General features: G+C 43.8%; 1 protein-coding gene across 2 annotated transcripts in view; it reads right to left on the bottom strand.

Moving 5' to 3' along the window:
- The window catches only part of LOC138472788 (protein-arginine deiminase type-1-like), a 432,575-nt gene that overhangs the window by 289,155 nt on the left and 115,480 nt on the right, over positions 1-27,940 (bottom strand). For both annotated transcript variants that reach the window (XM_069611134.1, XM_069611135.1), the window contains exon 6: positions 20,991-21,116. In XM_069611134.1, coding sequence (XP_069467235.1) covers positions 20,991-21,116 — 126 coding nt within the window. The remainder of the gene's footprint in view (positions 1-20,990; positions 21,117-27,940) is intronic.

Below are 27,940 nucleotides of genomic sequence, written 5' to 3'. Positions count from 1 at the left end.
GTGGTAGCCATGCAGCTATTGGCGGCATCGCTGCCACCAAAATCGGGTCCGGGTTCCCTGAATGGGGAATTACCGGGCCATTCCGAGTTCGGTGGGCCCGCTAATTCCTCCCTCCAGGAACCCGTGCCCGGACCTTCCCCATTCCCATTTGAGCCCCCATAGGGCTCAATGCGAGAGGGAGCAAACAACGGGCCGATTACGAGCCCGTTGTTTGCTCCCTCTTCCCCGCGTGGGACCCGGTAAGGACACCCGGTTTGACCAGGCGTTACTTACAGAGTCCTGCGAGGGGAGCTTGTAATGAGGCGGAATGGGTTTAACGGGTCCGCCTCCTTTAGCAGAGCCTGTTAACCCGTTCCGCCTCAGTCGTAATGAGGCCCAGTGTGTTTAGAGGGATATGAGTGGACAGAGCAGTTGAATTATTTGCAATTGCTTTCATTACTATTTGGAGACAAAAGAATGAATATTGTACACTATTGAATAATATTTAATGATGTGTGTGTGTATTATGTCAAATAATGGATGTACATAGAACACAATATGTATTGTTTGCCCAATGTGACAATGTTAACTCTCTCCTTCACATCTGAAAACATTCTCATACTACTGCTGTCAGCCCATGTTGCCCTTTCTCAGATCAGTCGCTTGATTTCTCTTTACAGACCATCCAAAACACCTTCCGTGAACAAATCCAACCCGTCCAGGTTCATTGCAGAACCAAAAACATTGGACTTCAACCTGCATAGTGCACCTTCCAGAATCCAGCTAGTTAATTGCAGTTACCAGAATCCAGAACGACAGGCCAGGTGAGCTACCATGAGTCTTATGTAGGGTTGGGTGCTCAGCTTTAAAAAATAAATAAAAAAAGAAACCCATGTTTGTAAGTGGTGGGGAAAATCAGATGAACAGTACAGACCAAAGAACGGTATCTATGGCTAGCGAAGAGGGTGGCATGCATGGAAAGTCATAAGACGCATATTATGAAAAAACCTTTCAAACCTCAGAATGCCTTCTTTGTTTCCCATTACTCCTAGTGCTTGGGAGGGGTAGGGCGATGCAGTTGGAAAAATCAAAGTGCATTTCTCCCCACATTGTAAAAAGAATGTTTTGTAAAAAAGGATTTTTTAGAACAGTATTAACAGAACAAAGTTGCCTCATTTCTCCCACAAGCACAAATGCTCAAATACTGGCTGAATCACAGTTGCTAATGGGCATGTATGTTAACTCCTGCAGATAACATCTGCAAATAGACCCAACTGAGCTGTACTGGTCAATGACAAGTACAGCTGAGTTGGGTATTTAATTGCAGGTGTTATCTGTGCCTAGTACCGACAAATTATACTTCTGTGTTATGAAAGAGCATACCTTTGAACAATTACTACATGATCCCATATTAATATGTACATAATATTTTGCTTATTAACAGGTGTCACTCTTGCTGAAAATGAATTTGGTGGATCAATTGCTCACAAAACCATTTTCCGGACTCACACACAGTGAAAAACTAAGAGGTGAAACGACTAGGGCCTGATCGGCCAGATTAAAAAATGTAACAGTCCGCTAAAGATAGGGGAAAGGCCTACACAAGCACATTTCCCATGGTTTGGTATGAAAAGAAGACAGGGCTCACTGGTAGTTTTGCTTAGCAGTCTTTATTCTGCTTCCGCTGCCTGCTGTTTGAAGGTTAAACTGTGGACGAAAACAGGAGTCACTGACTAAAAGCATTTGTCAGAAAAAAGCAAGAGACATGATTTGTGAAAATCTCATATTGAGAATATATTACAGCTACGCATGTTGGGAAGTGTAAACATTGCAACACAATTGGATGAAGCCTATCGCCGGAGCGTGATGAAGCGTAATAAGGATGTGGATAAAAATAGATACATCTTGTCCAAGTTAATTGACTGTGTGCGTTTTTGTGGTGCGTTTGAATTGGCTTTATGTGGCCATGATGAAACTGAAGATTCTTTGAATCCTGGTGTATTTAGAGGCCTGGTGGATTTTGTTTCGAGCATAGACTGTGCAATGGAACTGCATTTAAAGAATGCAACAGTATTCAAGGGCAATTCAAAAACAATTGAGAAGGAGCTGCTGGACTGCATGCTCACGGTCAGTAGCAAGATCATTGTAGAGCAGTTAAAACGCACAGATTATGTGGCTATTCAGGCAGACGATACAACTGAGGTTTCCACTAAGACACAGTCTGTGCTAGTCTATCGCTACATTGATGAACGAAACAGAATTGTTGAAAGGTTTTATGGATTTACTCATCTGAAAGACTCTAGTGCGCAGACCATTGCTACTGCCATAATGGGAAAATTGGACAAAGTATTCCCTGAAGATTGCGACAAAAAAAAAAATAATTGCGCAAACATTTGATGGGGCAAGTGTAATGAGGGGGGTGTCTGGGGAAGTCCAAAAGAAAGTAGCTGAAGTGTATCCAAATGACCATGTACATTGCTATGCACACCAGGTTAACCTCATCATGGAACAAGCTGTTTCCAAAATCTCAGAAGCTTGAATTTTATTTACTGATATCGCTGGCTTCTGTAAATTTTTTCTCGATCTCCAAAAAGAACCGAAGTTCTAGATGAGGTATCAGATAAAAGACTTCCAAGACAATCTCGCACTCGCTAGAGCTACCATATTCGGGTAGTAGAAGCCATATATCAGCATAGGGAAGTATTCCGTAGATGCTTTGAGATCATTGAAAAACAGGATGATTTTGAGGGGGCAACTGTGCATGAGGCCCAGGCATTCATTCGAACTCTGAAAGAGAAGGAGCTCTTTTTTTTGTTCAATGACATAATGCCCTATGTTGACATTCTATATAACTAGCTTCAGAAGCAAGACATTGACTCTGTATGTGCAGAAAGCTACTGCTACTTTTATCAAGTGCATTGGCAGAGTACGTGAAAGCACTGACAATTTTATAAGCTAAACTTCCGTCAGAGGCAACTTTTGCAAGTCGCAATATAAATATGACCACTTTGAATCGTTTGGCAAAAGAAGTATGCAATATTATAGTTACACAAGCCCAAGAATGCTTTGCCTTTACTAAACACTTGGAGGGGGCCAAATTATTGCAGAGTGACCTATTTCAAACACATGGACAGTCTTTTCCCAATGATGCACTGACTGCAACTGTCCAAGTATACCCCATGTTCAACAAGGAAAGACTGCTCACTGAGCATTCAATTGTTTGAGACCGGAATTCTCTAGTGTGCGTTGGGCAATTTCTTTATTAAAATTGTTCATGGAAAACAATCTCGAAGAAGCTTTTTGTGAGTCAATGCAGTTAAATTCATATTACTTCACCCATGACAACAGCCGAGTCTGAGCGCTGTTTCTCCACCCTGAAACGAGTGAAAACATTCTTGAGAAACACAATGACTGAGGATCGTCTGAATGCATTGGCCATGCTGTCCATGGAAAAAACTCATTCAAGAGATTCCCGACTTCAATACACAGACTATTGATAAATTTGCCTCTCTGAAAAATAGACGTGCACAATTTGTGAACAAACCTTCAAAATGATTCCGGTGAATGTTCTGTTACAAGCCATTTGCAGTTATTTTGTGGGTTACCTTGAATTCTTTGTTTCAATGGCCTAACATGTTAGGATTTCTTGTAAGGTTGCAGTGATCTATTTGACAGAACAGTGAGAAATGTGAAGTTTCTTTAATTGTTGATCAGATTATGAAGCACTGAAAATAATAAACTTAGTAAACTATTTCTGTTGCATTTTTCTCCATGCAATATGTATGTGCTATGTGTGTGACCTGTGCATTCCATGTGTTTCAACTTTGAGCAACTGAAGCAATGGCAACTCAGCGAGGCAAACATCCATTAGAGGTAGGGGGACAAATGTTGCTTTCATTAACTTGTTAAAAACGAAAAAGTAATATTTTAGCTTAGTTTCTCCCCTTTCAGAAAATGCCTAAAATCTCACCTTAATAAGAAGATGAAGACATATGAATGCCAGTAACAGCCTGCCAAACATATATGTTTCCATCATTACTGACTATATAATGAATTTCTTTATGCATACACCATAGTACCAGCTATTCTCAATATAAGCTGCTGTAAAATACACCATCACAAATGCACAGTAAGAATAATGTACCACCATTAGTATATAAAACCTAATGCTTTTTGTCATATTTCGGTGGGTTTTTTGGACAGTAAATTGCACATTTTGGAGGCCATTTTTCACCTTTGGTGGTGTACATTCGCTCAGTGCACGCCCTCGCTCAAAAATTGCCCCGGGTAAATGTATGCCCCAACAGGTTTCATACTCACCAGCCGCCACTGAACCGGTGATGGATCTGCTCAAGTTTCAGAGAGGCAGGGAGGCTGTTCCAGAGGGTGGCCCCAGCCGAATAAAGATATCTGCCCCAACTCTTTGCTTGGAAAAGCAACAGAGTGACCCTCAGTGATTTGGAGGTGGAAGAAAGGAAAGCTCAAGAAGGCAGATATGGACAATGCAAAAGGTCCTCCGATTATCCACATATGCATAACACTCTTTAATTCATTAACATTTACTATATATCCCTTTCCTTCTTAGTAGTCTTCTAATGTGTTTATTTTAATCTCATTTAATAATGCATGTTTCCATTAGCATCACAAGTATTCTGCCTTCACAAGTAGTGAATCTAAAGTTCCTGTGAGTCCATATACATTTCAGAGTCCAATTCCATTATTCTGACCGATATAACCCTTTAGTTGCATAATCATGTATTAGTCATCAATTATCATTAAGGAGATACCTTCTCCTTTCATCCAATTCTATGGCCCTCATTAAGAGTTTCCCGGGATCCCACTGGTAATTCTGGTGGGATACTGGGAAACTGCCCTTATCGTCTCTGCCGACTGATAGCCTGGTATTACCAGGATATTGCGTGCAGCGGAGTGCCGGTAAATTCACATTCCCATGGAGTCCCATAGGACTCCATGGGATGGGATTGTAGCAATTATTGGCACCGGTATTACTGGTGCTGGTAATTGTGGCATTTCTTTGCTGGTAGGGGCCAGATCTAACGGCTGGCCAGGCCTGCCGGGAGATCTGTGGCCCCCACCGGCAAACCTGAAATGTTCCGGTCTGGAAAAAATACCAGAGCCGGAATTACTGGCATTTTATTTTCTGCATTTTTTCAGGGCAGGTACACTTCTAAAGAGCCCCTAAGTGCTCATTGCTCATTCACTGTTTTACATTTTTTTAAATTAATTTGTAACACGCTGAAGCCTGCAGGCATCAGGGCACACACAAAGACTGAAGACAAAACAAAGCACAGGACAAGCAGAGGCAAGGTGACTTAGGGCAGTAATGTTTATGTGAACAAAAACGTCTTCAAACGCATTGAAATTGGCATGAGTAAAAGTCTGGCAGAAGATTCAGAGTGTTCCATGCTTTCGGGACCAAAGTGACAAAGGATCTGCCATTGGCCAAGGCACGCCTTGCTTTAGGACATAGAAGAAGCCAAGTACCTGAAGATCTTAAAAGATCTACTTGGTTCATATTTGGCTAATCCGTCTCAGAGGTAGGTGGGTGCAATATCATGGATGCATTTATGGGCCAAAGTAAGTATCTTGAACTGAACATTGGCAGCCACAAGCTGCCAGTGCAGTTCCTTCTTTATTTTCGAGATGTGAGTGTTGTGAGGTACATATTCAGTGACACGAATAGCATTGTTTTGTATGACTTGCAATTTCTGAATGCCCCTCTTGCTTGCGCCTCGCAACATGATGCTTCAAAGTGGATACCCAAGATTTGTACTCTATTGAGGACTGGACTTACACAGTCCTCGATCACAAAGCTGGAGTAGTTTACAAAGAGTTCTGACCCAGATTGATCAGATCCAAATATTAACAACTCTTTCGTTGCTATTGAGGCACATCCAATTAGTCGTCATCCACTCCTTGATAATGCCATAAATGGACTGTAGATTTTCCCTGTGTATTTTATGTGTCTCCTCCAGCTCAAACAGTTGAGTGTTGTCGGCGTAGTTCGTAAAGAGTATGCTCATTCCAGCCAAGGTGTTACAAAGTGGCTTAATATAGCTATTATTAAATAATACTGGTGACAAATTTGCAACCGGAGGAACGCCAAAGACTATTGGAGATGGGGTGAAGGAAAGAGCTCCCCCTTATACAGCTGACCTCCTGTTGCCCAGAAACGACTGAACCCAGCAGGTGGTATTCTCTGAGCAATTACCCTGGGTAGATAAGGTGGTTCAAAGGCGGTCATGATCGAGGAGGTCAAAGGCCATCAAGAGGACCAGTAAAACCAGAAATCCTGCCTTTCCTCTATCCATGATGTTAAGTATTGTAGGTCTACCAGTGCGCTCTCTGTCCCATGATGCAGGCAGAAACCTGACTGCATAGGATGTAAGTGGGTAGCTTCCTTCAGATGTTTTTGAAGTTGCATACAGGCAATCTTATCGATTACCTTCAGTATGAATTTGTGATAGTCCAAGGGATTCTGTAAACTTTAGGCCTGAGAGCTGGTTTCTTACTCAGGCCTGTAACTTCCTGGATGCTGTCAGGCACATTTGTATGTAAGGAATTAGCAAATCTTGTGAAGAATGGGGAGAATATTTTGATGTTATCCAGAACTAATTCAGTCTGGATAACGTCCCCAAAACATGAGGTAGGATACCATTTTTTCATAACCTCTTCCATCTCAAGCACTGTAATTGACTGGAATGAAATTGTAGCAACATGAACTTCATGTCTAGCACCAGAGGAGCTTTTACGCAAGTAGTCAGCTATCTCCAAGTGGAACTGAGCTAAAGGATTGATCCATCTTAATTTTATCTCAAGCGTCGTTTACTTTGTCCGCAAAGCCTTGAGCTCTAGTTCAATCCACAATAGATGGAATAATTGATTGAATCCGTGCTTTGGGCTTATCTAATGATCTCATTATTCCAAAGAGTTTCTTTGAATTATTCTCTGCATTCATGATTTGGTCATTAAAACTATTTTCTTCATATGGGCCATTTTGTACATTTTTGCGAGGCCCTTCCACAGAAGTGTAATACCCTGTGTCTTAGATTTTTGCCATGTCCTTTGGGCCAGTCCGTTTACCTTTTTAAAAACCCTTAGATCTGGTGTAAACCAACGCTTATGGTTTAGGCCACCCCTAACAGTCTTCCATCTCAAGGGGGATAGTTGATCCCATTGGTCAGTCAGGAATGTTCGGTAAGTGGCAGCCAAAATATCTCGAGGATCTGAGTCCTTGGCTTTCAGTGCCACAGAAATGCATTTTGAGAGATTGTTAGCTTTAATTCTTTTAAAATTCCTACTAAGGATCCTTTTTGTTGAGGTTCATTTTTTGCTCCATTTCACCTTGGTTTCCACAAATGGGTGCTGTGGCCATACACAAGGTCTGGCATTGTTAATAGCAATGTCCAAATTACAAGTCGCAACCCAGTCCAATATCTTACCTTTGGAATGGGTGATTTCCGCATTGTGGACAAAACATTCTAAAGTTGGGTTAGTACAAACAAACTTTGAATGGGCCTCTAGCACAAGAATTGTACAAATGTGGAGATGCCCTCATTATAGCCTTATCGAGGGAGGGGTCATTATCAACGGATAATGACCCTCCACCAAGTTATGGCCCAAGTTGAAGCCGACACCTAGAAGTAGTGGAAGGGTATTACCCCAAGTGATAATTCCCCTGTCTAACTCCGTTTATGAGGCTATTATCATTTAGAAATAATAACAATACACGTTTTGGAGTATTTGTGGTGAAGTAAACATGTTACTTTAATAGTGAGTAAAGTAAATGGACAAACTGAGTTAGTAAATTATACGCGTTTCTACACTGTAGCATTTAAAGAAGGCGGTCTTCATTAGTCAAGCATTTAAATGGCAAACGTGGCTATACTGGAGAGGGTTCAACATGAGCATGCATTATGTGTCAGGTAAAAATAAAATATTTCTCTGTAAGAAAGAGAAAACAGTTTCCTATTTTTTTACCCTTCTCTTTGTTGTGTAAAATAGGAAGTTGCAGCAAAAACAGGTCTTCCCAGAGAGGAAGTAACTTGTGGAAATAATTCTTGTCTGTGAATTGCAATGTTTTTCATCCGTTTACTTTTAAGGGCAGAATGTTCAGAATGCAGTCAACACAAGTAGATATTAACTGCATTCTGAACATTCTCATTGGCTAATGAAAGGGCAATAATGATGTGCATGTCCTAATAGTATTTGATGACTGCTGCACAGCATTCACATAAACAGTGATTTTTCTTATTCAGATATTGATGGTGACTGAACAAAAATGTAGTTTTCCTCAATGCCCTTTCCATCCCAATATGTATTGCAATATTCTAAATAGTCTTGTGAAAAAGTTGGTTAAATAGTTGATTCCTTTTTGTAATTTTCGAGATCCTGATGCCCTGAATAAAGAGAACTAGTCAAAACAAGCATTAGCAAGGAAAACGGTGTATTCATCTTTAAAATGTTCAAATGTTTATTTTGTTTATTCTAATTATGACTCCACATGAATTGGACATTTTTTTCTTAATTTTAAAATAATTTGAGTAATTATTGCCCTCCCTTCGTTAAGATTGCTGTTATTTCACCAAGATATTAAAATCCTCCTATAATTCACTTTGGTTATACCATTTTCCATAATTGTACTCAGTCTGAGCTTCCAAACAAAAGACATTTGGATTGGTTTAGAACAACATTTCCACAATTATGATAATAGTTTTAATTTTGTAGTCAGGTAAAACTATTTCTATCCAAAAGTCAATCTCTTCTCCACAATAATTTATTTATTGGATTTGATTTGCCAAATTGTACATGATCAAATACAAGGGTGCTATCAAACCATACTCGTATATTATGTATAATGTCCATCGCTGTGGTCATCAGATGGTATGAGCACCAACTTGTCACACTAGTTTGGTAGCTTGCTAGTCTTCCCTCAAATTTCTCAACAGCTGGACCAATCAAAACCATGTATACAATTCTTCTCACAGGACATCTGATCCTTTGAACTATTAATTTTGTCACAAGGACAAAAAGGTATACTTGCATCCCATGAGGTAGTTATATTTTTGGCTTGCTCTGGATTCCCCAGAAGTAGTTGCAACTTGCTGGGTAATGCCTGATATTCAGGAGCTGCTTTTAGCTCCTACTTAGCTCGTACTTTTCAAATGTTTATGTTGATACTTTCAAATAGTCGTTTTTCTAAAAGATGAGTTCACCAAATTATAAAACACACACCCAGATAGATTTTTAAATTGACAATTCCTAAACATAGGTATTATAAAGATGGTTGAAATATTCGACAGTCAACAGTGTATATGCCACACTTCACAAATAAAGTAAGTAGTGTCAAACACTGTTAATAATTCACTTAGTAAATATAAGATAACATGTTATTAACTTGTCAATGTCTCGAAACATAAGCCATCCATTTAAACCTAAGATAAGGTATGCATTTCACAAAGTCACAGGCCTGAAGTATGGATATCAAGTGCTTTTTACAGAGTAGACAAAAGAACAGAAAATGTATTACATTGTCAGAGGATTGAAATCCACATGAACAAGTAATATCATATTGTGTCTACCTTGTCCTAGCACCAGTAGGCAAAGGGGAGCAAAACAAACTATAGTGTGTTAAAATAGTCCTATGCCTCAATTGAGCAACTCAAAATTAACAGAGCACTGGACTAGTTACCTGAGAGAGCAGTTGATTGACCTTTACTGTAGAGCGAGACTTTTTAGCATTATCTTTCACAAGCTTCAGATGCTTCTTCAGCTTTGTCTAAGCTTGATAGTTACAGACATAGCTTCAGGCTCATTAAACTAACCTGACGATCTTTCTGATATACATTAACCATCAATCACTCGCAACTAAATCACTCAACATACTGTGCGTTAGGACTGCATAAGCAGCGAGCCATAAAATGACTCGCAGCTTTGATAAGTAGGCTGCAGTCACTTCCAACTGGTATTGAATACATAACTCAAGGTTGATCTTGAAAACAGACGTAGACCCCTGACTGTAAGCAGCCAGTGAATAAAATCATTCTCTGATTAATTTGAAGAAGAGAATGCAGTCCAAAAGAGCTGGTCCCTGTGTTTCAATAGCCACTGGTTGTTGCGGCAAGCCAGAAGAAGGACTCAGATCAGGACATGTTTGAACGTAGTTTTAGTTAAATTAAAAGAAAATGCCTCAATGACCCTACTACTAAAAAGGGAGTTCCCTTCCTAAGCTTGTCTATAGTAAACAAGCAAAAATTAGTCCTCTGTCCAAATCGATCCACTAATCCACTTAGCGAAACATAAAAGAAAATGCGTTGAGGGCCATGCACTCAGTTCTTCTCAAAGGTATCTCTTGCTGTCTCAGGAATCCCTCCTGGGGTGGATCCAATGGTTGGAAGTAAATAACAGTTCATGTCAACCAGAACAGCTCTTTTCAGTCGAGTTCTCCAAAATTCACCAAAGTTCGAACACAAAGTCTCAAATTTCTGGAGAAATAAATGTCCAAGCTTTTTCAGGTGGAGGGATATTACCCCGATCCCTTTCCACCAACGTGGTCGATCTCTCACCACTTCGACCAATTGGCGGGTGCCTCCGTGCTCCCTTGATGACTGCTTTTCTCTCTGCCTATTGTGCCCATGTCCCAATATCTCAATTGGTTCTTTAGGGTTCCTGTAACCACCGTCTGCTTCTGGCTCATTCAGTTTTCTTGGGTCCCCGGGACCCTTCGAGGTTTATGCTGATCGGGTTTCCCTTTTCCTTGCCTTATGCTCTCTTTCTTCCTTCAGGTCCCTGTAACCCTTGGATGCGGCTAGGGAAGTTCTCTCCTCTTCCCCAATCTCTCTTCTCTTCTCCTCCTCCCTCTGCCCTGTGCAACCCGCATACCTTCTGCTGTGTGCTTTAGTGAGGGTACCTCATAAGCGAAGGCAGCATGGCTTGCCGTTCTTCCACACTGGATGCTTGCGGCCTTCATGTTTTGCTTGTCTCGGCTCTCTCTCTCTCTCTCGTTGCCTCTCGGTCTGACAGCAGAGGACCCAGTCCTCCCATTGTCCCTGGACTCCGTGTCAGTCTGCAGGCTCTGGGCCCATCACACCACATTGGTTGGGCCTCCAGGCACATTTTGTTTTGCACTGCGTCTGCTTCTCAGGTCTTGCCGCCTCCTTGTCAGGTGGACAGCATCTCCCTTGGGTGTCCACCTCCTTCCATGCTTCAGCACACTCCGCAGATCTGCACGGCTCCGCCCTTTGCCTATGCTCACACGTCCGACTATCGCCTCTGCGTTGGGTTCCGTCTCCTCCATTCTAGGGTGGTTGGCCCTTTATTCTTGCTCCAATCATCAAAGGGGGGTGTATTGTTCAGCACCACCTGTCAAGCATGTGGAAAGTTCAGCATTGCCGTGAGCCAAAAACAGAGGTATCGTCAGTATTTCTTTCTCCAGTGTAGGCAGATAATACCTTAGGGATAGGTAGTTCCCCATTGGAATGGAAGTCCTTTTCCCCTAAAAGGCAGTCACTCCTAGTGAAGTCCTGCTTTCCCAAACTCCTAAGGGGGGCCACTGCTGAGCCAGCTCACCTCCCTAGTCTCAAATGGGGTTCTACATTTTCAGCATAAATTCAAATGGAGTGTCTCCTCACAGTTTGTGCAAACCTATATGTTCCCCTCTTAATTGCACCATCTTTGGTGCTTCCTTCGAAATGTGGGCTGCACAGGAAATGTTTTCTGCAAATTGTAAACTCAAATAGTCATAATAGCTACAGGTGGCCAATACCTTTCAATTCACATAGAGCACATTGACCCAGTTTAGCCATTTAACAAGATGCATTATGTTAAATGTACCCATGTTAAGACACAAACCCCTCTATTCAAGATACTCTGCGTAAGTGATGACAAGGGGTTGCAATGCCATATGTCACAGATGGCCTCAAGATCGCACTAACTCCCAAAGACGGTTCAAGGATTTTATCAACAGGTCTAAGGGCTGTCTCTCTCTTGTCTCCCTGTGACCTTTTGCCTCCATAGCCCAGTGGTCCCTAAAGCCCAAGGTGGTCACTAGAGATTGGTTACTCCTACTATCTGCCTGGCTAACTATGAGGGCCTAAAGGCAATCATCTTATGTCTCTTACTCCCTCTTGGAAGGTCTAGGTGGATCCTAACATGGTGTCCCACAGAAGAAATGATCCTAATAGATGGTACCTTTCAATCACCTTGGTCTCTCTTAGTCTCATCTTATGCTCTTGTTCTTCTTGCCCTGATGTTTTAACCTTGTTTACGCTTCCTTCTACTCCCGTCTCCACCTCCCCCACTCTCCTTTCTCTCTACTACTTTCTTCCTCTAAATGTCCTTCTGATGTCCTCCTTTTTACTTCGCTCGTTGGTGCTACTCTGCCCGCTACTAGTCTCCCCTCTCCACTCCTGTGCATTCTCCTGACTACTACTCTTCCCTCTCCACCACTCTCAACTCCCACTCTATTCTACACACCATGTTCCCCTGTCACCCTCCTTTCACTCCGTCAATCAGCTTTCTCACTTAGCCTCACTCAGTCTCACTCACTCCCCTAATCTCCTACTTAGTCTCACTCACTCAACCCCACCATGCACGTGCACTCACACCCAAATACCACTTTCTCTCCACAACCAATATCTCACATTGCACACGCTCTCAAAAGTCTTCCTCCGCGCTCTGCTACACAGCCCTTCCTCTCCTTTGGCTCTCGATCCACCTTTGCATCTCTTGACCTTACCCAAAAAAACATAATATCCCCTTTCTCTGGATTCCCTTTTTACTCCTCCTCCCCCTCCCACTGGTTGTGGTGCCCACCTAGTTCCCCAAACAATTACTAGTTTGTTCCTTCCCAGAATCATGGTCTACAGAAACAAGGCTTTAAAAAGCCTTTGAAGACCCGCTCCCCTATTTACACGCAGGTCCCTAACACTATTACACATGCGAGTTCTGGTTATCTGCAAAGCATTATCTATATAGGTTAGAATAAGAAGACTTTCTTTGCCCTGTCACAGAACAGCCAGCTTAATACATTCCAAAACCATCTAGGGAGATTACGTAAAGATTAAAAAGGATGCCAACACACAATCCTGGTGAAGCCCTCAAACCAAACTAAGAAGATATATCCATTCTCCCAAGATTCAGAATCCAACATCGGTTACGATTCTCTATATTATGCACAATCAAGGTTTTGTAACATGCCTTGGGGCAAATAATGCAGTGTATCCAACTGGTCACAAAGAAGCAATCATTGGTGCTACTCACCCCAACCAACTTGCCATCTGTGGTTAGAAAAATGTGTTCAGAACATCCTCCCCCACAAGAGTGAACAGCCTCCATTTCTGTTATGCTTGAGCTAAAACATGGCGCTGATGCGCAGTGCATTCTGGGGGCACTCAGAGCTTTAATGGATATTTATTCCATGCCTCAGTGAAAACTGCACTTGCTTTGCTAAAAAACATGCTTTCAATGTTATTCGTTGCTGAGCCTGGTATGCAGGCCTCAGTCAAGAACACTGTGCTGGGAAAGCTGCTGTGATCCACAGGTGCCGTCTGGCACCAGATATAAAACAGGGTTTTGTTATGTCTTGCTTAGGATGAGTTATGGAGTTGTATTCTGTGGTGCTTTAGAAGAGGGAAGCTTTGCTCCTTGGGGTGACTGTCGGTTGACCCGGCCGGCAACCAACGGTCACTCAGCAATGCGCAAGCGCTAATGCCAGAAGGTTCGAGAAATTGCCACCCCTTTTTGAGGAGGGCATATATGCAGAGCTCTGGCAAGGTCAGGTGGAAAAAAACACAAAGACCTCAGTTGGAGGAGGGACGCCTTGTTCCAACCTTCCTGTGGGCCGTTGTGCTCGCTGCCTGGCTGTTACCGGGGTCTTCCAGCCGCTTCTGGCGAGATGAGGGATTCAGTTGCGCCTGTGGTGATGCATTTTCTTATAGGCATGCGGGAGGACCCACCCCCGCCTGCCCAACGCAATGCATTCCCTTCCCCTCTCTACTGAAATCTGCTGTAAACAAAGCATTACTTCCGACGGAGCAGCTTCTCCCAAACTACAGTCCCATCAGACCAGCTACGCACGCCCACAACTGGACTAATTTATCATATGGGCTTTTAGCCCAACCTAGAATCATAACCTCGGGGCATTCACCCCCAGCGGGGACACCCTTTTTCCTGAACAAAATATTCATTATTACAGTAATTTGCAAAACCTCTTTTTTTCTCCACACTGCAGTCATTCGCGCAAGCACGCACACACACAAACCAAAGAAATGTACAAAGTCCAACGCTCAATGCCAAATGAAAACAAACTTTTGCTTGCAATGTAAGCAAAGCCTATCTGCGTTAAAACAGATTCTTTAATATTTGGAGCAATTCATCACAAATATCCCATCCTCGTCGCCAAAATGTATTGCTTGCCAAGAGTGCACGGACAGTTATTTATCATCAGTACATTTGCAGAGCAGAGCAAATACTTTGAATGCAGGTAGACGGAGCAATAACTCACACCCAGACAGGCAGTTAGCAAGATAATAAGCACTTATACGGATATTTATTCATAGCTAAGAAGCAACAAGTTATAAAACAAAAATAAATCACAGAAAAGAAAGAAAATACATCACCAGGGGCGCAACTCAATCCCTCATCTCGCCAGAAGCGGCTGGAAGACCCGGTAACAGCCAGGCAGAGAGCACAACAGCCCACAGGAAGGTCGGAACAAGGCATCCCCCTCCGACTGAGGTCTTTGCGTTTTTTCCACCTGACCTTTACAGAGCTCTGCATATATGCCCTCCTCAAAAAGGGGTGGCAATTTCTCGAACCTTCTGGCATTAGTGCTTGCGCATTGCTGAGTGACCGTTGGTTGCCGGCCGGGTCAACCGACAGTCACCCCAAGGAGCAAAACTTTCCTCTTCTAAAGCACCACAGAAAACAACTCCATACCTCATCCTGAGCAAGACATAACAAAACCCTTTTGTATATCTGGTGCCAGCCTGCACCTGTGGATCCCAGCAGCTTTCCTAGCACAGTGTCCTTGACTGAGGCCTGCATACCAGGCTCAGCAACAAATAACATTGAAAGCATGTTTTTTAGCAAAGCAAGTGCAGTTTTCACTGAAGCATGGAATAAATATCCATCAAAGTTCTGAGTGACCCCAGAATTCACTGCGCATCAGCGCCATGTTTCAGCTCAAGCATAACAATTTCTTCAAACATAAGTCAGTTCATGTCATAGAGCTTGGCTAATGTTCTTTGAGTAACAGGTAATTGGTGTGTACCCACACTTAAATACAAAGACTAGGCCCAGGCTTACCAGAATCGTACAAAGGCCAAGAAACATCAACTTGATACTCTGTAGCCATTCTAAACAGCCTATTCTGCATTGCGCCAAAGACTACAGGGAGCAGGCACTGGGGTCCCATTTGGGAACGAGAGCAGTAAAAGAAACACAAAGGCCGTGGCTGCTTCAAAATTATTTATTTAGCCACTTTATGTTTGAAAAATTAAAACAAGCAGCATCCTGCCTGAATTTCTCTGTAGGCCTAACCTGGACAACCCTTCTAGCGATCAATGCCATTATTGATTCTTAACTTCAATGTTATAGTTCCATTACTGATTTCAAACCGAGTGTACACCCAATAAATTCATAAGCAACGGAGTGGCCCATGCATGGAGAAGGCACGAAGAGCAGAGTATTACCATTACTGTGAGATATATATATAGTGTCTCGACCAGTGAACTCTCACCGTCTCCCCCTGTAGTGAAGTCAGTTTCCCTCTTGTCAATGTGTTCCATCTCTCTGTCACTTACTGTCTCATTGTGATCTTGCAGGTTCTTTTCTCAAGATTGCTCTGTGTGAGTGCAGTCTGGTACATGCATGCTCTCTAGCAGTAGTCTCAGATTTTTTTTGTTCTATTCCTAGCCTCTTCCCACGGTGTGTTTGTGTCACTCTCTTCCCCTTCTCGCTGCCTCTGTTCCACTGCTCCTGTCTCTCTTTCCCCTCTTTCCATTCTCTGTGTGTGCCCATCTCTTGCTCTCGTTCTCTGTATGTATATATCTATCTCTCCCTCTGTGTGTGTCTCTTTGCACAACTCTCCCCTTCCATTTATCCTGCTGCCTCTCCCATTGTGTGTCTCTTATTAAACATTGCTTTGGTGATTATACAAGAAACAGATAATTGGTTTTATTCTGTGAACCCCTTTCTAAGGAGAAAGGACATTTTGGGAGACAAAACAGTGTGTATTCTGATCAGAAGAACGTATTCATAAAAAGGAAATTATTGTATTGTGCAAACTTGCTTGTTGTAAAATGTTACAATGTCCATGAATAAGGACTACTTTCGCTATATATTGTAGTCATAATAAGTAAGTTGCAATTGTCTTTCTGAGCAAAGCACATTATCAAAACCAACATAACCATATGCATAATGTCCTATTATACCCTTTTTAAATACCCCTGAGATGAAACCGACGGGACAAATGGCACAGAGGAGGGTTCCTGGCTGCTTGGCATAAAATAGGAGCATTTTCAGAATATAAGAATGACCACAGATCTTCCAATTTGAAAAATTGTCTGTAATAAAAATAATGCATGTTTGAATCACAAAGAACATAATACACACCAAAGATTGGTATTCATTTAATTTTTCACAACACTATGCTAACATTAAAGCATTTCCAACAATAACCTATATATACACACTAATTCAGACTGATTCTGGAATTGGATACGAGGATAAATTGGTTGCAACATCTGTCAGTCCTTTCGAATCAAAGCATCAGATTCATTGGGAGATGGAATTATAGACGATTAAGGCCCAAAAGCGGGCACTGTGGCTCAGGGTAAAGTGAATGTGCATGCCCAATTGCACAATGCAAAATGCCTTAGAAAATGGTCTATGTAGGATGTGCAGTTCATTCCCCTGGCCTTTGTTCTTGTGTTCCTTTCTCCACTGGAGAACACCTATCAGAATGTAACAAGATCTTTATCACAGATGTGGCATAATGTTATTAAGCCCATTACGGTCTTTTAAGAAAGGCTTATGTTAGTATAAAGAGATTGAAGAGGCAGAATTCCATCAGGGGTAGCTTTTGGATCATTAGTTCAATTATTAGATCTACAGACAGAAACTGATTGAGCCATTTAATTCCACTCAATGACATCATCCATTTGAAACTCCATTATATGCACTTTGTCATTCAAATTCATAACCATACTTTAAAAGACAGGTAAGCGCTTCGACTTGCACCAATTAGCTGCGATTAGAAAGAGCATTCAGGACCTATACATGTGCGTGTACATTTCCGTATCCAAGATTTTTGTTCCCCCACATTTTGTCTTTCAAGCCCTGCAGGTGGCCGAAATGAAATAGGAACCTTCTCTTTTTCAGTTTTGTCACACTTGTATAGTGCATTTCGGGTTTTGGGTCGTAGGGGCGGGACAGAAATCTCCTTTGTCCTTGATGTCCTCTTGGGCCAAGGCTTTAATGGATTCAAGTAAGAGCGATGGTTTAGAACCTAATGCGAGGGACTGAATTCTACGGATACCCTGTGATAATATCACTGAGGAGCACTCACAGGAATCACAGAGCTACCATGTAGCAGAGTTAAAGAGTAAGGTGCCACACTAGAACAAAGTTTGAATATTTGAACCGATTCATCACACTTTGCGAGGGTGATGTTTTCCTCAATTACCATCACCACAATTTTGTGGTACAACTCAAATCAATTCTAGCTACATTTGTATTCCCCTCTGACTTCAGCATCATGGGCCTCTTATGTTTGCTGGTGTCCTGGTGGTAAATCTGGCAGAATACCAGCAAATGAAATTACTGTTACTGCCACTTCGTCCAGCAGAATTACCACCAGATTACAAGTGGCGAAAAGGGTGGTAAATCCCCATTATTTAGAGTCCTATAGGACTCCATGGGGGGGATTTGCCTGTATTACCGGCACCAATAATACTGGTGCCGGTAATACAGGCTATTTTTGCCAGTAGGGTGTTGGAATGAACGCCAGCTCTTAGCTGAAGGTAATTCCTCCACCCCAAAGGAAAACTTAATTGGCTGGTGCGGCAACGTGCCAGTATGCGTTAATACTGACACGTTATTACCTCAATGGCCAACTTATAATGAGGCCCAATGTCCTTTTACCAACATCTGTACACTAACACAACAATAAAATAGGTTTTCCAACAGTCTGCTTAGGTAATAAAAGTGATTAAGATCATCGTCCTTGGAGATGATCAACACAGACTAATTGTTTTTAAATCTCCTCAACCTAATATCTGAAATATATCACAAACACAACCAATAGGAGACAACACCTTACTGTAAGGTTCAAGAAGAAGGATCCTTGAAATAATGTGGGTGGTGTGTTGGACCAGCACTTCTGGTCCACATTGCTGGACGGTACAATGGCATTGCGCTTGCCGCCCACTGCCATGCACCGCTGCTGCTTTCCAAAGCGTTCCATTTAAGAGTCCTGAGTGGTGGGGAGCCAGTTGACGCCAGGCTCTGATTGACAAGGGAATGTAAAAAGTGCTACTTGCAAAGCTCCAAGCCTTTGTTTAAACGGATCACTGTATAATGATTGAATCCAGATTAAGAGGGAGAAAAATTACTTTCGGTTTTGTCTCCCACTGACATTTCAGACCACACGCACCACCCCCTTACTTACCTTCTGGCAGCTCACAGCGAAGTGTGCCATCGCCTCCACAATCCCCCTGCGGCACTGGTTCCCTTCACATACATGGAAGGGAACCGGCGCCACAGGGTCCTTTCCTTTTTTTTATTTTGCTTGTCACCTGCTTTGCTTTTTATGGAAGCGGAGGCCACCACTGCACCCTTTGATCAACATTTTTGGAATTTGTTTATTTTTCTAACGCCCTTTTTGGTGTTTTCTGCCATTCGTTTAATTATTTTTGTAAATTTCTTCCGATTCCGCAATAAACATCCTGTGCTTTTGTTGGCAAAGGTTCTCTCCTTAGATCACAGGATATAGCTGTGTGTGGCTTAGCAATGGCAATGCTCCCAGTGTGGAAACCTAAATAAATCACTTCCAGGTGACGCATCCATCATTGACTTTTCATTGACGAAGCAGAGGGCCCCCAACAAAAAGCCAAATGTCAGTCACTGACCTTTTGCCATAGACATCTTATTTTAATCACCAGCATCCAATAGGTTGGCTTGACAATACATGCCAACTCCCATTCTCCCTCCATAGAAAGGCCAGTATTTTAGTCAGCCTAAGGGTGCAGGCCATCTTTAGGCTCCATGTAGGGCCCAATGAAAATTATTACTAGTCTGCTCCCTTCCATATCCTACCACACAATGACACCCTGAGGCGAAGAGGCTGTTTGTAGATTCCGTTCAGGACCCAAGCCAGGATCTCACCACCTGCAGCAGTACATGCTTCCTGCTGACCCCGGGCAGATTGCAGTAGCAGTCTGGGATTTGTTCTTTTGCAGCACACAACACTATCAAGCCACAGGGATGAAACGCGGCATTCATCACTAGGAAGGCGCATCCCCAAGATGATCACTGGGAAAACCAGCTATTTGCATGTAGCCAGTAGGGTGGTTGGTGGAGGTTTTGAGGGGGCATCACAGGGTGTTTCCAATGGGCTTGTAAAATTAGTTTCACTTATTTCTTTTTTAAGCTGACGGACCATCAGGCAAGGCTGGATTGCCTCCAAGGTCTCATGAGTATTTTAACATCTGGGACACCCTTTGATGAAATGGTAAGAAGGATATTATCACAGATGTTCATCCATTTTCCAGCCCAAATCGCATGTGGCAACTCAGTTAATACATTCAAGTTATTTCTATAAATACCCCAGTCTGGACTTTAGGTACTTTATTTCTAAACTGCCTTTCAATTGCGCTTTTGGCTTTCTGAGTCCATCAGCAAGGCATCCCGACTGGACTAAATAAAGCCTTGAGCTCGACCTCCACAACAATTGGCAAGCAACGTGTATACTTAAGACTGGTTTTTGCCCTAACTCGGTTTGAAAAACTCTTTTAGCACAAAGTCTCAATGTTGGTCTTTGTTTCAAATGGGAGAAGAGGGGAAGTGAGTGATGGAGAGAGAATATCAACAGAAAGACAAGCTGGTTTTCTTAAAGTATTGGGAGTCACGTGTTAAGTGGGTGAATGAGTGAGCGGGACCATTTATATAGCACACACAAAGAACAGTCACTTCTTAGTGCCTCAGCAGCTTTTCGAAGCATATTTAAGTGTTGTATTAATGATGTGGAAAGTGATGGCGCCAAGGGAAATCCGTGAGCCACACACGAACATGATTGATGGGTAGCACCATGTGCATTTTCATTCTCACTTACATAAAGTAGGGAAATATAATGTGCTACGTCATTTTAATCTGAAGCTATTCCTGTGAGTAAATACATTCTTTCACAATAACAGTGCACCTTTAATTTCAGGCATTTCAAAGCAGGGTTAAGCACCTTTATCCTCAAAGGTGGAAATGGCATCCATGTCACATCCTTAGCACTGGGCATGCAGTGTCCAGGAAATGACGAGCATGTCCTTAGCACTTGAGGAGTAAACATTTAGAAATTAATTCAAATTAGTACATTCGCATTAAGGTATTCTGACTTGTGATTAATACAGATTACTGCAAGAATCCTGTGGCCCAGCAAAACTCAAAGGCATAGAGCTTTCAGCCCAGACTTGAGTTGACTGGCCGATAAGGAACACTGGAGATTTGCCGGTATCCCTCTGAATCCTGGGGCTCTTGTGTGGTAACCTATTTTATTTTCACATGTTCTCATAGGAAAAGGGTTGGGCTTACTGAAAATGTGTAATATGGGCCACTTAAAACATTATTTCCAGGGCCTCTTTAGGTTCCCAGTCGACCCGTTTGTGGAATGTTGATGTTTGCATGAAGAGACTAAGTCTGGAATAGGCACTAGGCAATGGTTTCTGCTTACTCTTGAAGAGAGGGACTCTGGGTCAAGATGGGTTGTGCATTCTACTCACCGGTTCTGTGAAAAACACGAAGTTTCTCCGAGTAAGATGGGGAAACATGAAGTAGCACCTTGTTGGTCTTGAAGAAGGTTTTGGGGCCTTGGGATTTCAGGCTCAAGCAGGACATATCCTTCAAGTCTACAAAAATAAAAGACCAGACACAAGTATCATCACCCAGGAGATCTGAAATTTAAACACGTAAAAAGTCCAAAAGTGACTCACAAGCGAAAGATGAATTTGTTAGCTAGTGCAATTGCAAATCAAAATACAAATCATGGGCCTGGATTAAAAATAAGAATAGCATTAGAATGATGTGTCAGTCATGGCTTAAATATGTCAAACTCATAAAACACATGTCAGTGCATGGTACTTTAGAATAACCTAGAAAGTGAAATTAGCTTTTTGTGGGAGTCGACATCTTTCTTAATTCCTAGAATCATATATCATTGATTAGCAATTACTTCTCAAAGCAGACCTCTATTGAGATTCATAATGTTAATTTCATCAATTTATGTCTAGATTTCATAGATTTGAAAGTTCTAAGATACAAAAAGAATAAACACTATGTAATGGAAAGAAAAAACAAAAATTAACCACAACATAAAAAATAAAACAAAACAAATGGCTAAAAATCTTTGAAAACCCAAACATCAACATAAGATTATTAAATGATTAAAATGCCAGGTGGGTATGAACAAAATAAATTCAATTATTGACTATCACCCAGAAACAATACTCCCACTTCTCTAGAAAATTGTCGGGGATTGCAAGGCAGTTGCAGAAACATCTTCAGGATTTCAATCTCTTACATCCGCTACAATGCCTTCAACATAACTTATTTTTCCATTTTCCTGTACCTTTGGTCAAAGATTGTGGGTATTGCTTGAGGTGTGCTGAAATGGTTTGTTTCCTTTTTACAAGACCGCAACTCAAGTGTTAGTTTGAAAAAATATCATCCCTCTGGCACATCGCTATGTGAGGCATTCCTCAGGGGTCACTCTTTTCCCATTCCGGTTTGATATTGAAATGTACTTTGCTGCGCTTGATCACTTGCTTCGAAAGAGCCTGCTACTCATACACGGATGCCATTTAGGGGCTGGTAGGGGTCACTCCTGCGACCCCTGTCTGTTAATTTGTGACCCTACCAAACCCTTATGACCCCAGTGGAAATCCACCAATAAGATTGCTGGGAGCGTGGCTAAACCGAGGCATGCACGTTGGGCATGCTTAGGCTCCATTTTATTTCTCACTCCTCGTCCTGCATGAGCAGGAGCAACAGCCCCATCCCTCTGCCTCACGTAAGTTGAGTAGCTTGGAAAAGGAACAAGGGTGGGCCCATGGTGAGAGAGGGTGAGGTGGTGGTCCAGACTGTTGCAGGGGGCCCTTCTGTGGACGCCCAGCGGGCCCCCATAGTGCTATGGACATCAGCACTATCTGGAGGCCCAGTGCCTCTGGGGGTTGGGGCCTGCTCTGGACATCCAGCAGGCCCCATGGTGCTATGGGACAGCAGGACCATTGTGGGTGGGAGCAGCGCCAGCCATGCCCCTGACCATGCGGACCTCTGCCACCGTACTTGCATGAGGGTTGTACGGCATCAGGACATGCAGGCCTCTGCCCCCATGTGTAGGCCTACAGGCCTTCCTAAATGACACAGACTCAAGTCGTCCCTCTTGGGAGTTTGCAGTCGGTCCGCTGCACGCGTCATGGGATTGTCACACACCACACAGACGTCCAACGCTCTGCCGGTGCTGCTTACAGACCAACCATGATGCAGCCGGCCCGATAGGGCTTGGGCCAAGGGCTGACACGTGCAGCAGTGCCTGCAGCGTCGCCACTCACCAGCTCCCGGCCTGCATCATGGTTGGACCATCGGCCTACCCAGCCAGCCACCACCAGCTAGGACTGAGTGGCAGGCCGCTAGGCCTCGTTTGTGTCGCAGGCCACTAAGCCAAGCAAGGCAGGCACAGGTAACAGCGGGCAAGACTTTTTGATTGGAGTAAAGGGAAATGCGTGACTCGAGAGGTAGAGAGCTAGATGCCTCATACTGTGAGGGTTGGGACGAGGAGGTAATGTGGCAAAATGTGGAGGACACGGTTTCAAATTGTAGTGGGTAGTTGAACTCACTATCCTTCAGACCAGAGGCTGATAAAAACAGTATTATCCTCTTCATACATGCCACCTGGCTTTCACACAAAGCTCTATGGGGAAAATGTACATGCAAGTAATTTCAACAAAGTACATTTGAATGTTAGTATTGACCATAATGAATATCTTTTAAATAGTACAAATGTAATTAGTACTCTCCTCCCCTTTCAGACACGATATACAGCCTCCAAAATATACTATTGCAGACCTGCTGTCCTACTGCCAAGTGCTGCAACAGAGCATTGAGGACCCCCACAACGAACCACGCAGTCATTTCACCCACTCCCCCATCTCCCCACTGTGTAGCTTCCCGCTCCTCTTCACTTTGCATGATGCCTTTAATATATTTAACTGTCTGTGTAATGATGCACAACACTGAAATACTTTTGATCAGAGAGTGGGGGAAGGGGGTTGAGACTGGGATTCATAGAGCACAATCAATACAGCTTCACAATTCTGATTAATTCATTAATTTGCTTCTATAAAGCACCAAACTCTGGGCAAAGATGGCATGCGAAGCAGTGAGCAGAGCCAGGGAAAAATAGGCAGAGTGCGCATGTTAGAACTCACGTGTGTGTAGCGCCTAGTCATATCACTATAGCGTGACCACTTCACGGCACCTGTGGGGTGAGGGGGGATAAAAACATATTGTGTATCTTTGTTCTCTCACTACATGGATACGAACCACGGAGCAAGAAGAAGAGGGGGCGACATGTACAACCCCATCACTGCCCATATGATCGAAGCTCCACCAGTTCCACGGGCGAGAGGGAGATGCCAGTCTATCCCCACTCTCCCCCCAACCCCACCTTTATAAGCAGTGCCCAAGCATCTAGGGTCCAAGGCCCTTGAGACAGCCATTGCAAGCGGGATGCCCCACACTCTATTGGCACCATTACACTAAGTGGGCATATTCGGGCATGGTCACTGCCCTGCAGTCTGCAGGCACAATGCCAGTCAAGCGACTCTGGTTATAATTCGTGCACTCTGCAGGCACAATGCCCATTTCGCCTCCGTGGGCACGTTACACTCAATTCTCTTGGCGGGGCACCCATGCCCAGAGGCGTTGCTAGGGGGGGCTAAGGGGGCTATAGCCCCAGGTCTTTTGGTTGTAGCCCCGGATAGAATCTCAGGAGCTACAACCAAAAGGCTAGCTAGCCTCCAGTCCCAACCATTCTGACATTAGCGTAGCCCCGGGTCTTTTCCAGACCTAGCAACACCCCTGCCCATGCCACCATACTGCAGGGAACCCACCTGTCGAATCACGATTGGCAACCTTGTGACACAGCACGGATTGTGAACACTTCTCACACTCATCTCAGCATGAATTAATGGGTGGATGAGTGAATCAATGAAGACACCCCGATGGCGCAGCACCATGTCACCCGTGCCCCCCCACCTCCCCAAGCTGCCCATTGGACCCAGAGCATGATTTCTAGCAGTTATGAAATAATGTCATACCCCCATTGAGGCTTCACTGTATACATGCCAACATGTATTGCAGCATGAACTGTATTATTGCAGAATGTGTGATTGTACAAGCGCTATACCCAAAGCCACTCCGAGTGGTACTCCACATAAACTGAACAATTGCACTTTATTCATATATCTTAAACACCTGCATTCCAAAACCCCCAGATTTCAGATAACGATCACTGAGATGGAGTGAGAAAGCGAGAAAAGTTGTGAAATCGCTGCCCCGACCGTGCCCTCCCCACGGCTAATAGTGACTGCACTGATCCCAGGACCCCCTTAAACTTACCCATTTGAGTCAGGAAGGGGTGCCGACTGGGGGCTGTGAGAAACATGAAGTTGTCTCACTTACTTGTCCCAGGGATCTGTCATCCAGGTGGCCAGGACACAGCCATCGCTATTGGATCCAGTTCCTGGGGGTGGACTAGTGAGAGAGGATCACCTGGATGGGGGGGGGTCCTCAGGTAGTAGAAGTGGGACACCGACAGGTGAGACATGATATCCCCTTCTTATAACACCTTTTCCCCAGTCCACCACGCAGGATACTCAAAACCTCTATGCCCCCTTTTCCGCAACGAACACTTTCGCACAACACAAAAGACAACAGACTAACACTAGAGCCGTTTTCCTGACATGTCCCAACACAAGGGTCAGGCAAAGTCAGTCAATTGACCAAAATCACACACACACCTGATGGCCCTTTCCCTCCTCCACAGGGATAAAAGGTGGAGCAGGAGAGCACAGTACAAGCAAACCAAACCACACGACGAGAGAGCTAACTCAACACTGCAGTTCAAGAGGATGAGAAAGACGGAGCGAACCGAGAGGGTGACAAGGAGAGAAGCAACCTTGACCTTTTCATGCCAGGCCCAAGAAACCTCTGTGGAAGGAATCATAAGACCGCAAACAATAGCCGACGTGTGTTGCAGCAGACGACAACGGTACACAGGGCCCTCCTCCGCTGATAAAGCCGGGGAGAGATGCTTGCCACCGTGGTACCGGCCTTGACTCCAGAGACAAGTAAAGCCAAGCAGTTCATCACAGTCAGTGAGTCGAGGAGAGAGCCGACAAGAAACCGAACTGTTTTCGACAAAAGAAGCAAATGGCTAATTGAAGAAAAGTACAAAGAACTGTTAAACCGAGAGGGGAGAACCAGCTGCAGAGGAGTCCGGCACCACGTGGGTGCTAACTAAAGAAACTCTGGGAAAATACCCAAGTGTTGAAACTACAGTTACCAGACGGCCTTGGGAACGGGGCAAGAAATGGGTCAAAGTGGTCATACAGGGGTCTAGCAAAATCCTCTGTTGAACGTTTTTTACCGGCAGAAGATTGTAAAGTTAAGGGGAGTAAATCCTGCGGCGTAAGAAAGTAGAAGAAACTGTACGAAGTTGGCAAGAGTGAACCCGGCGCAGCGATGCCGATGGAAAGGGGCAAAGTCTGAAGTCCCTATGAACAGTGTGTAGACAAAGGTGAACTTGACAGAGGGATGTCCACAGTGAACTGTTAAGAAAGACATTAAGACTTGTTAATGCAAGGAAAGCCGCAGTGAACCCGACAGAGGGAGGCTTACGTTCAAGAGGGGTCTGAGCCCGGAAGAGGGGGGATTCAGGGGTGAGAAGCCATCGCCCCAACGACACGTGAATGCAACCGAAAAATCTTTGTGAATACAAGCCAGAGTGAACCCGACGGGAGGGAGGCTATTTGAGAGGGGTCTGAGCCCGGAAGAAGGGGATCCAAGGGTGAAGAATCACTACCTTAAGTGCAATCCGAAAGGAACTTTTTGTTTGGTATTTTGAATCTATAAGGCCATCGAAAGCAAGAGAGTTAACCACTGAAGGTTCTGATATCACTAAGCTTTCTGAAGATCTGAGCCCAGAACAGGGGGATCCAGGGGTGAATAGTCATCACCCAACGTGCCTACGAAAAGGACTGTTATTTTGATACATCAGGTCCTCAAAAGCAAGAGATTTTTGAGAAAAGAGACTAGACCATCGTCGGTCCTGATAGCTGAGAATGGAACTGTAATCTCGTGCTGGGAAAGCTCAGGAGTGTGCGGTGCTCAGGAGTCTCACCTTGTCCTGTGCTCAACACGTGGGGAAGGGAGACCCTCCCCCACCCTGCGGCTAACACATCCTGACTTAACATTTGTGAACATTTCTTTCTTTCTCGTGAACCCTATCCCACGCTCTTTTTGTATTTAGTTGTAAGGACTGGCAATAGTTTTATTTTTTAGTATAGGCCCTTTTATTTTCACAAGACACCACTAGGACGGCCTTGTTTTTAATTTGATGGTCGCACCTTGCTCCCATCTTAGCTTTAGGTTTAGATTAGGCATTTTTCCAACCTGCATATATCCAGTTTAATAAACACCCTTGAACTGTGATCATTTGTGTCTGTCTTTACTGTTGCCACCATGAGTTCCTTACAGGGCCTCCATGTCTCGGGCTACTGGATCCTCCATTACGTTAGCGGTGCAGATAGCCAAACATAAAATCTCAAAGCAGTGGGGCGTTCAAAAATGTAATAGAGACTGTAACTGTGCAAGCATATGATTGATTCCACAAGGTCGCGACCGGTCTCAGGTGCTGCAGTGATGGGAATACTAATGAGCGGCAGCAGTGTGCTTAGGACCACCAGATGAGCCTTGAGAGGTCTGATGGAGTTAAACGTTCTGTTGTTGATACAGTTGTCAGTCATCTCCTGCCATGGCGCGGCCTTGAAGCAATTACAGCAAAGTAGCAGGGAGATGGGAAGATGAGCACCTCGGGCTCTGAGCATGCCCAACGAACATATAGTGCCACATGTTCCCACTTGTAGCACGAAAGCATTCTGCGGACTTAGTGACCTTTGAGTCGAGAAAGGAGCTGAAGTAAAGGCGTCTCAAGTCATGTGTGCTACAGGGTAGACTCATTTCAGAGACTCATGTACATTCTTGTCTCTGCTCAGATCTCTGCCCCATTGTGGTGGCTGGTGGGCTTCCACCACCATAGCATACAGAGGTCTGAAGTTGCCTCGAGTCATGCTAAACACATTTTAACCAACACAGTTCTAACCCACACCACTTTCTTTGTGCATTGTTGCATTCATGGACGTGCAGTCCTCCTACATTTATGAGCGAGAACCTAATTTATTAATTGACAGTGGAAGTGTGGAAAGCCCCGACTTGGGGTAAAGCAAGTATCAAGAATAATGTATCGTGGAAGTAACATGGGGGACACACCCTTACAGCATATGTGCCTGTCTCTTCCGCGATACAAAGACAAAATGTGTAAATATAGCACAGAATGTAAACAGAGGTAAACTGCCTAAGCCATGGCCAAAGGGCAGGCACTTCTCCAAGTATG

The sequence above is a fragment of the Ambystoma mexicanum genome, chromosome 8 (assembly GCF_040938575.1).
Source record: "Ambystoma mexicanum isolate Mex_15411 chromosome 8, UKY_AmexF1_1, whole genome shotgun sequence".
Lineage (NCBI taxonomy): Eukaryota > Metazoa > Chordata > Amphibia > Caudata > Ambystomatidae > Ambystoma > Ambystoma mexicanum.
The sequence above is the reverse complement of the archived record's forward strand: the minus strand, read 5'-3'. Positions and strand labels throughout refer to the sequence as shown.